Genomic DNA, 10,392 nt, shown 5'->3' with positions numbered 1-10,392 from the left:
GAAGAAAAACACGGAAAGTCTAGACTACATGATGAAGATTAGTTTATACAAGCACGATGAAATATATGAATATAAATTACATTATATATACAATTAACTATCATATCATTAACTGATTCTATAAGATCCAAAATACACTTAATGAAAGATTCTAACAACCTTGTTACCTTGAACTGCTATTACTGTATTCCTTACTCTCAGTTCTCACCCAATTATGCAGTTGAAGTGCCAGCAGAATCTTTCATCTTGATAACTGATTCATGCTCTGCTGCAAATGACAATACAGTCGACAAGAGCTCCTTTCTAGATAGTAGCTGTTCTGAAGATGAAGGAGAACCCAGACGCATAAATGGCGACGGTGTTGCTGCGGAAATTTGAAAAGAATCAGATGCCCCACTTGCCTCTTGGACTGGTTTGCTTCCGTTGTCATCCACATGAGAGCTACCTTGTAAACCAGTTGAAGCATCATTCATTGAAGCTTTTCCTGGAAAACTCGATTTTATACTTTCTGCCACGGATTGATTTTTACCAGAAATCTCACTGGAGACTAAATCAGTCGGTGGTACCCTTCCTTTTGTTGCATCTTTTAAGGATGAACTAGTATGATCAAGCAAACTGAAACTTATATTCTGGAGAAAATCAATACTATTTTCCCCAATTACAAGGGAGTTGACAGAACTCTTAAAACTGCACACAGCATCTTTCCCAAAAGCAAGAAATTTAATTCCCTTTGGAATCCTAGCTGGCAATTTCTTTGGAATTTCAACCAAGGTTTGATTTGTTCCAGATGTACGTTGGTCAGAAGAGGATGAGCCAACTTTGGTCGTGCCTTCCTTTGGCGTAGTAGGAGAAGGCAACGATAGCTTTGCAACATCGACGAAGCTAACTCCTTTAGATGCAAGCTTAAGCTGTTTCTGTACAGTGTTTGTCGCTTTATGTTCCGAATTGATATCAGAATGAACTCTTGGAGGATTGATCAAATGGTTTTGTTGGATAGAACTACAGCCAAGAATGTTAGGTGGCATGTTGGAATTTGTGTTTCCTGAAAAGTGTGGAGATTTCATTCCTGGGTTGTGCACACTTGAAGCTGGAGCAAAATCTTCCTTGGCTGGTGACTGCATCAATAAAGCCCATTTTAAGTGAGAATAATTAAAATTATAATAATACACATACATGCATCTGAAATTACCGATGATAACTATTGAGATTCAAAAATGAGAAAGGCTTTTAAAATGCGTGTTTCAACTACAGAGGAGAGGCTAAATTACATAGACACTAAGTATTAACTATTAAACAATGAAATACATATGAATATACAGTTTCACCAAAAACATAATGCAAGAAACCACAAACACAGAATAGTAGTAGTATAGTATCATCCAGACTGATGAGTCTAGAATCTCAGATCACAGTTGAAGGGAAGATAGAAGAGAACTAGAAACAAGCAAAGGGAAACAGGGCACTCAATTCTCCCACTTCCTGATTCTGCTTAATTACAAAACTGTCCCTGAACCTCTTGCGCCTATATACCTGCTGCCTTTGGAAATTTTCGTCAAAGCTAACACATAATGCACAACCTAATTATCCTAATTATATATGCTAACAATAACATTTGTATTTGGATTGAAAACACAAGCATTTTACAGGAAGTAATAGAGTGGATGTGGTACCTGGTGCGAAAATAAGCATGCATCACCTCTGACACAAAAACCTCCGGACACAAAGTTAACACAAGGATACTTGGAGAGTTGATGATCAAAAGGGCAGTCATCCCCTTTCATGCAGGAGTGACGAGCGAAAAAGGAGCATGGCTGAAATTTCAAAATCAATATCGTTCAATATCAGTTAGAAAGTCTAGTTCATAGGATATTTCTAAAGTCCTGAAATGACTTGATGAAAAATCAATAGATAGTAACTCATAGATAAGAAAAGTACCTTTGATTTGGTAGAAGGCACTGTATCATGTGAAAAATGGCACTTGTCACCCTGCCAAATTTTTGTATCAGATGAAGCAAAGGATGCCAAAATAATATTATAATTTTGAATATAAAAATATAGCATATATTGCATTAATTACAAAAATATACTACCCATAAAACAATCACAGGCATGCTATTGCACAAATTTACAAAGGTTCATGTCAATTCATGTCACATAAAAGAAATACTGGAAATGAGGAAATTTTACAGAATTTCTAACTCAACTTTCTAATATAGAAATCTTGCATAACAAAACATCTATTTCATAATAGGATTTTGTTACCATGTAATGTGTTTACCATTAGTCCCAAATATAAATGAACTTCGAGCAGGTCGCCATGTTATAAGAAATGAATATCTCAATTATCATCTAGGATCACAGTTAATTATAGTATCAAAACACATATAAAATTTTCTCATGCTCTCATGCAAAGTTTGACAGTAAAATATGAAAAACGAAAAAAAATGAAAATGGAAACAACTCGATGCAAGTATAAGGGGGAAAAAACATTTTATAGTTACACAACAAACCTCATAGCATCTTCCAACAAGAAAATGGCGACAATAAGAGATGGTTTTTGGTTTCTGTTGTACTAGAGACAACTTCAACCTTTTAACACCAAGTTGTTTGTTCTTTTTTGCCCGTTTTTTCCGCTCTTTTTTCTACATAATTGAGTTCAAGAAAGAATGGGATCAGTCACTAGTTAAAAAGACAGGTTTATGAATTATTCTATCCAAATAATGTAAAATTGACTAACATTGAGGTGACATAAAAGGATGGGAACTCAATATATCAGAAGAATACCTTCTTTTTCGCTTTCTTTTCTGCAGAACCAGGGCCACGCTTTTTTTTACAGCTGACATCAACCATCTGTTGATGAAAAAATTGAACAAAAGAGAAAACTGAATAACCATATTCTTAAACCAATACAAGTGCCTATTAATCTACCTTTTTTATTTATTTTATTGTTAATGTGTAAAATAGTAATCAATACGAGAATACTCAAGATGGCAAGATCTTTAATGTCAATGGTATTGAATTCAAATCCTATTTATATATAGGTATAGAGAATATCAGTTTTAAATTAATAATGCTTAATATCCTAAATAGTTTCAAAAAAAATCAACAAAGTTCATGATAACTGAGAACTATAGGAACCAATTTTCGGATACACACATTACTTTTTGAGGTTTATGGGAATGGAATGGAGATTGAATCACATTGTGGTCCGGGCACAAACATAACTTGTTATGACTTTCTTTGAAATTGCTAAACTTAAAAAATAATAACAGGAAGGGTGGTCATGTCATGATTATTGTCAAATATGAGATTCGTTATTATCAGTGAAAACTAAGAAATTAATTGGCATTATCAATAAAAATAAGGAATGATTGTCATTTAATGCCGTAGAAGTGGGCTTAAGCGGTATTGCACCCAGGTAAAGATCATACCTCTGATGCAGCAGGGTTTCCATGATCTTGGTCAGAGTCCTCTTCCAATATGGATTTGTGCAAGACTGGATTTTGAACATAATTTATTGGCACGTCAGTAACCAGTTTACTACCTATTTCTTTGCCTAAACCTTCTTTTTCTGTATTCCCCATATTAATACTTTCGGGGTTCTGAACCTCATCAATGTTTGTTTGAGGAATAAAGGAATCTGCAGTAGGCATGTCAAATGAATTACAATCCACTCCAAGGTCTCCAACAAGCTCTCCCTCTTCTATGTCCTCATTTTCAATCTGAATATTTGAAGAAATTGATGCATTGTTTACACAAGTTGACTTTTCTAAATTTCTTTCATTTTTCATTTTACATTTATCTTCCAAATTATCATAATCCAGCAGCCTTTCATCTTCATAATCCAGCTCTACCTTCTCAACTTCAGCTTCTTTAGAATTTGGAAGAGAATCCGTTGAGCCTTGTACTTGCATCTCAGCTGCATTGCTGCCATTCTGTTCCTCACCTGACCCAGCACTCAAAGAGATTAAACCACTATCACAAATGATATTTTGGGTTTCATTCACAACCAGTTCCAACTCATCCATTATCCTTTGTTGCTCTTTATCTGCATCGTTACACCTGTCCTGCAGCAGAGTCCTCGAAGTATCCTCAACTTCCTCTATTCCCATCATCTCCTCTATATCACCCAAAACAATATCATTGACAACACACACCCTGCCCTTGTTTCCAGTCCCTTCAACAGTCTTGTCAAACTCCTGTATGCTTTCAATCGGGACAGCATTCTTGGGATGTATAAAATCAGAACCAACAGATTCAGGGAACCCGGGTCCCTTTTCCTTTTTTTCTGGCTTCTTTCTACCGTTGCCATTATCTTGGAAGAGAAATAACCATAATTTAAAACAAATATGATAGGGGCAAATAAATTTGAAGAAGTGTATAATCAAAGTGAAACCAACAGGAAATTGATCCCTATCCACAAACAAACTTCCATGATTTCTCAAGCAATAGGTAAGCTAAAAAAGTAGAGACAACACTTGATGAGTAAAATGTACACTTTTGGGTTCAATTTACCAAAATTCAGATTGGATTAAGGGGGAAAAAATTAAAAATGTGCAAAGAGGTTAAAATAGTATCAAATTAAGCAAAAAAACATAACAAAAAAAGAACAAATACAAAAACCATATGATCCAAAGCACAAGAATAACTGCAAATTTTTAAAACACAACTAATACTTGACCAAAAGAACATGCTACAAGAAACATTTTGATTTAAAATAACGTACCAGGTGTGGCAGGAAGATGAGAGAAAATTCGAGTAAGAGTGAGGTATGTTTCGCTGCGTAAGTGTGATCGGCGGTAAGGAGGAAAACTCGGTAGTTTTGAGGTATCCAATTCAGCTTGCTCCATTGGAACCGACAAAAAGGTTTCAAAGTTGCAAAGCTCTTATTGTGGATTTGGCAAAGAGGCAAGAAGCTGGCTCACCACCTTATAGGGGATGGTGTTGTGGTGTGGCACTGCAACCAAAACCTTGGATAAATCTGAACAAGTCAATATAAAGAGTAAACCCAAAACCTGAGTAGTTATTGAGGGAGAAAAGAGAAAAGAAATACCCCCCAAAAAAATAATTAACGGAAAACCAAAAAATTATTAAAAGTTTTTTGAAACACAATAGAATTGAAATTTATTTGATACATATAAATAAAAATAAATCTGTGAAGCCAAATATTAAATGGAACAGAGAACTAGCCATTTTTAGGAGATCCATAAAATGTGTCACTTTGAACAAAACATAAACTTTATTTGGTGTACTACTCCATTATTAATGATCAACTACATAATGTATCAGAAAAATCAATGGAGCAAATGAATAAGTAAATAAAAAGATTATATAAATGAAATACAAACTTGCAATCAATCCATATACCTGTGCTGAGAAGATCTGGTTTTTATGAATAAGCAAATGGTTGAAGTTTGACCTAAAAGGTCTATGAACATCAAGAACTGAGGGAACAAGGAACTTGAATTGTAGCAATATGCTGCGCGTAGCCAGGTACAATTCCCTCGCTCCACCGGAATTCAAAGAGCTACAAGGTACTTCAGTTACATACATGTACAAACAAAATTTCGCACTGTAACGCAAAAATTCAAGTTTAACGCATCAATTTGGATAAAGTTTCACAAAAAATAATTACTTCTAAGAATATACACTCAAAGCAGCTCCTGAAAGGGATAGATATCCTATAACTAACTTCTCTTTACATTACTACTGAATACTGATGCACCCTAATATCAATTTTCGAATTACTTTCATACGCTCCTAAATTCAAATATCTTGGCCATATGCTAGGAAAATTTGAGCCTTGAAATGTAAATTTTATACGAAGAAAATAAATAATTTTGCCTTTTAACCAAGGTTCTAAACACCGGACCGGTCATCGAACCATTTTAATTACTGGTTCACTGGTTTATTAATTTAATCAGTTCAACCGTAGTTCAACTGGAATAACCGTTTTAGAAAGTAAAATATAAAATATAAATAAATCCACTAAACATAATTATAGTTTAATTTAAACCTCAAAATGTCATCCATAATTACAATTCATAAACTATATTAATAACTTTTGTTCTCATCAATTATTAATAATTTATCACTCATTATATCACACTATTGAACTCATCAACACAGTGACAATAATTTATGCACAATTCTTATAAGATTGTCAGCACAAAAATTAACAAATATTAATGAGGATAAACTGATTACTATGAACAAGTAAAAGCTCATTAAAGCTCATGGAATATCATCATTGTACAAATCTCATGAAAGATTAACAAGCTTTGCCAACTAACTATACACCATCCTAATTTTAACAAGGATTTGAGCAAAAAAAACACAGCAGTGAGGGAGACACAACACAGCACAAAAAAAGCACATCACAACATAATTTTAACAAGTTTTTCCAACAGCACAGCACAAAAAGCACAGTAGTTAAGAACACAGAGTACTAGCAGTGACCAGAGAAGGATGAACACAGCAGCAGTGAGCAGAGCTAATCAATAATCATTCAAAATGGTTTCTGAGCAAAAAATTAAAAAAACAACGAGCACTAGCAGTGAGTAGATAAGAACGAGCACAGCAACAATGAGCAGAATTAATCAATAATCATTCAAAGTGGTTTCTAAACAAAAGAAATGAAGAACGAGCACAGAGGCGGCAATGATAATCAATAATCATTCAAACTGGTTTTCTGAACAAAAATTAAAAAGAACAAACAACGACCACAGCAACAATGAGCAGAGTTAATCAATAATCATTCAAAGTGGTCCCTAAACAAAAGAAATGAAGAACGAGCACAGAGGCGGCAATGATAATCAATAATCATTCAAACTGGTTTTCTGAACAAAAATTAAAAAGAACAAACAACGACCACAGCAACAATGAGTAAAGTAAATCAATAATTATTCAAAGTGGTTTCTGAACAAAACAAATGAAGAATCAGGCAATCAGGAGATCTGAGCAAAGTATGAGGGAAAGCGGTTGAACGCAACGGAAGACGGCGACCAGGCGACGAGAGCACGATGACGGAAAGCGGGCGAAGGGCGGCTGAGTAGGATGAGGGGTTGGAGCACGCCGAGCTCGAGGAAGCAGCTGCAATTGGTAAATGAGGAGAAGGGTTGGAGCCAGATGACGATGGAAGGTCCTGAGCGTGACGGACGGTGGTAGTGAGAATAACGGCGGCAGCGGTGGTGGAGGCTAGATGGCTAGGGTTTCTTTTGAGTTTTGAGGGAATTTTGTGCAGAGGAGAAATGGAGAAGGGTGTTGGGACTTGGGCGTATTCCTCACAAGGTTGCGAGAACCGAACCAGTCAATGAACCGGTAGACTGACTGGTTCAATGGTTCAAGGGTTCAACCAGGGTTCAACCGGGATTCAACCGAGATTCAACCGGTTTAATTAAATATAAAATAAAAATTATTAAAAATTTAATATATAATTTAAATATTTAAATTAATGATTTTTAACTTAATAAAATTTAAAAATTTACAATTTTACCTAATAAATTATCCATAATTTATCATTAAAAGTTCACAAACATCTTCAAACATAAAATTTATAACTAATAAAAATCAAAATGCGCATAAATAACAAATCGGAATAAGAAAAATCAGCATAAATAAGTCAATCAGCAAAATCAAAACAAATAAAGAAAAATTCCAACATAGCTCTGCACCACAGTATCTTCAACAACTCAGGTCAGAAAAATAAACAACCAGAATCAACAAATCAGAAAAAATAGCATAAACAATTCAAAATCAGAATCATAGCATAAACAACTCGGAATTGATTCCAGCACAGAAATCAATGAATTGAAAGGGCTAAGTTACATGTCTATGCAATCTCTATCAGTCCAGTCCCACAACATCTGTTTGCAACATTTATAAACCCTGAAATGATTAATTAACTTAAAACATACATGATTGGTGATTATCAATTGCCACCAAATTAAATAGCACATGAGAGCCACACTAACCTGAACTAAAAGGATTTTGTATGATATTGAGCAGTGCAGCATAGAAATCAATGAATTGAAAGGTAGAACCAGAAAGTGCGGCTTGCAAAGAACTAACAGTCGATGCTAATTGATCATTGAATAATTGAGCTTCTCCGTTGACAATATCAGAACACAATCTTAAAGATCCTCCTACTGCAGTTCTACCTCCCGGCAAGCACGCCAATGGCAATGTACTCGGAAGTCAGAACTCACACTTTTCTTGCTCCGGCATAGTATAGTTGCTTCATCATATAATCATCAATTAACCAATTATGAAAAAAATTAACTCAGCAAACAAAATTAACTATTATCAGAGGGAGCTCATTTATTAGTAACAAAACTCCAAAGTAAAACCAGCAACACAATTATTAGTTGGAGAAAGGGGGCACCGGATAAAGAGGGCCACAGAGGAGAAATGGGACACAGATAACTAATTAACTACAATCACAGGCTTACCGGCGTCGAAGAGGAAGGAAAGTGATAGCGACGACAGAGGAGCAAACACAGAGAGAGAGCGCTCGAACAGAGGAGAGGAGATGCAATGGCTGTGGGTTCTGCGGGGAAGGTGGGTGCGCGTGCTGCGGTGGGTGCGGCGGCTGCAGTGGCTGCGTGCTACGGGGCTGGCGGGCTAGTCTGCTAGGGTTCTTTTCATTTTTGTTTGTTCTTTCAATTTTGAAATTTTGAGGGAGAGGAGAGGAGAGGAGTGGGACGCGGGTGGTAGAATATTTAGGTTTTTAAGGTGAAAACGGCGCCGTTTTGAGAGGATTCCCAAACCGGAGACCTCTAAAAAACCGGTCGATTCACCGGTTAACCGCCACTTCGACCAATTTTTGACTGATTTTTTGCCAGACGGTTTTCGAAGCTAACCGAATTGCTCTGGTGACTGTCTGGTTAATCTGGTTGAACTGGCTGGTCCGATACAGTTTTCAGAACAATACTTCCTCAGCCCCTATTGCTGGACCGGACCACAAAGACTTTCGGTTCCCAATTCGACCGACTATTGTTAGCACTGGGAGGATTAGGATTATTAGCAGCATCATTCGAAATAAGAGGATTGACAGGCAAGTTATTATTCACAAATGCATTGTTATCAGCAATTGCTTCTTAATTAATACAATTATCCATAACTGAAATTAATAAATTATTCACAAAATTAAAAACAACATACCACACTAACAACAGCTCTCAAAGGATAAATTCAATCAAAAACACCATTACCAACAGCATTCAATAATAAAAATTATCATTCAACAACAAACAACATTTGATTTTATTTTCATTTTTAGCATTCAGAAACAAACATTACAAAACAACAACAAATAATCCCAGCAGCAAGTAATCCTAATCATATTAAACCTGAAGTTTCAACAAACATTACACAAGAGCAACAAGTAGTCTCTAATCACAAGTAAACTTGAAATTTCAACAGTAGCAAGTAAACTTGAAATTTCAACAAACATTACAAAACAGCAACAAGTTATCCCTAATCCCTAAACAGGAATTCCAATAATGATTTAATTTCCATTTTTTGTAGTAGCAAGAAAATTTCAGGAATTAAAAAAAGAGCAACAGCACAAAATTAGCAATTTAACAATTTCACATTAAAAATCAGCAAACAGAGCATAAAAGGAAGAGAAGAATCGACGAAGTGAAAGCAGTACCACTAACCTTCAATAGAGACACGAACGGCGACCAGGGAGACGACGGCGAGCAATGACACAGCAGCGAGCTGCTTCAAGTCTCGAACAAAGAAGCCACGGAGGATGGGGACAGGGACAGGGGAAGGGGGACGCCGAGCTAAAAGAGAAGGCCTGGGCTCGAGACAGCAAAAGGAGGAAGCCGCGAAAGCGCCAACAACATGGACAGCGGCGGCACTGCGGCAGATCCCTTGTAGGGAGAACCTATGATTTTAAACTTTGCTTCAGAGTTCAGAGGGTCATAGTGTTTCACGATTTGGGGGGACCCATAGTTATTAAAATTGGACCAACCAGTTTGACCAAAAAATCAGTGAACCGAACCCTATACCAATCCGATACTTGAACTGTATAAGACAGAGAATTGATACAAATGGGTCAAATCCGGAGTGAAACGGTAAAAAATTGGTCAAACTCGATGAAGATCGGTCCGACCAAACCGTTTGAAATTTAAAATTTTCTCAAAATTCTTGAATTAAATGGGGGTTTGAACCCCTCTCCTCAATGAGAGGAATGCCATTCACAGCCACCAAATTGTCATGCTTCTTGTTAATATATTTGCAAATTATAATACATATAGATATCTTTCATCAAATATTTTACTTCTATTTAATTTATTTTAATTTTAGCTATAAACTCACTCATTCTTAAATTAATTATATTTTTATTTAACAATAATTATAAACTCACTTATTTTTTTTCAT

At 35.8% G+C, this 10,392-nt stretch overlaps 1 protein-coding gene across 5 annotated transcripts; it reads right to left on the bottom strand.

Annotated features, from left to right (window-relative positions):
* On the bottom strand, positions 1-8,695 carry LOC107464618 (zinc finger CCCH domain-containing protein 65). 5 transcript variants are annotated; one of them, XM_021132368.2, is made up of 10 exons: positions 8,451-8,695; positions 7,974-8,236; positions 5,368-5,572; positions 4,727-4,970; positions 3,432-4,315; positions 2,785-2,850; positions 2,511-2,642; positions 1,936-1,986; positions 1,671-1,811; positions 1-1,115 (listed from the first exon to the last, which is right to left on the bottom strand). In XM_021132368.2, exons 4-10 carry the CDS (start codon positions 4,848-4,850, stop codon positions 213-215), a joined length of 2,301 nt encoding a protein of 766 aa, XP_020988027.1. In that variant the 5' UTR covers positions 4,851-4,970; positions 5,368-5,572; positions 7,974-8,236; positions 8,451-8,695; the 3' UTR covers positions 1-212. The 5 variants fall into 5 exon arrangements, with proteins under 5 accessions (XP_020988027.1, XP_052110437.1, XP_015939025.1 ...); XM_052254477.1 differs by having other exon boundaries at positions 5,368-5,537; XM_016083539.3 differs by having other exon boundaries at positions 4,727-4,981; positions 5,368-5,527.
* Between the last annotated feature and the right edge of the window lie 1,697 nt (positions 8,696-10,392).

This window comes from Arachis duranensis, chromosome 9 (genome assembly GCF_000817695.3).
Source record: "Arachis duranensis cultivar V14167 chromosome 9, aradu.V14167.gnm2.J7QH, whole genome shotgun sequence".
Lineage (NCBI taxonomy): Eukaryota > Viridiplantae > Streptophyta > Magnoliopsida > Fabales > Fabaceae > Arachis > Arachis duranensis.
The sequence above is the reverse complement of the archived record's forward strand: the minus strand, read 5'-3'. Positions and strand labels throughout refer to the sequence as shown.

Excerpts from the sequence above, each read along its gene's own strand:
- LOC107464618 (XM_021132368.2), bottom strand. The coding sequence starts at position 4,850 with ATGGAGCAAGCTGAATTGGATACCTCAAAACTACCGAGTTTTCCTCCT. Across the intron at positions 2,643-2,784 it reads AAAAGAAAGCGAAAAAGAAG|AAAAAAGAGCGGAAAAAACG; the intron begins GTATTCTTCTGA and ends TCAATTATGTAG. Across the intron at positions 1,987-2,510 it reads TTGTTGGAAGATGCTATGAG|GGTGACAAGTGCCATTTTTC; the intron begins GTTTGTTGTGTA and ends AAAATTTGGCAG.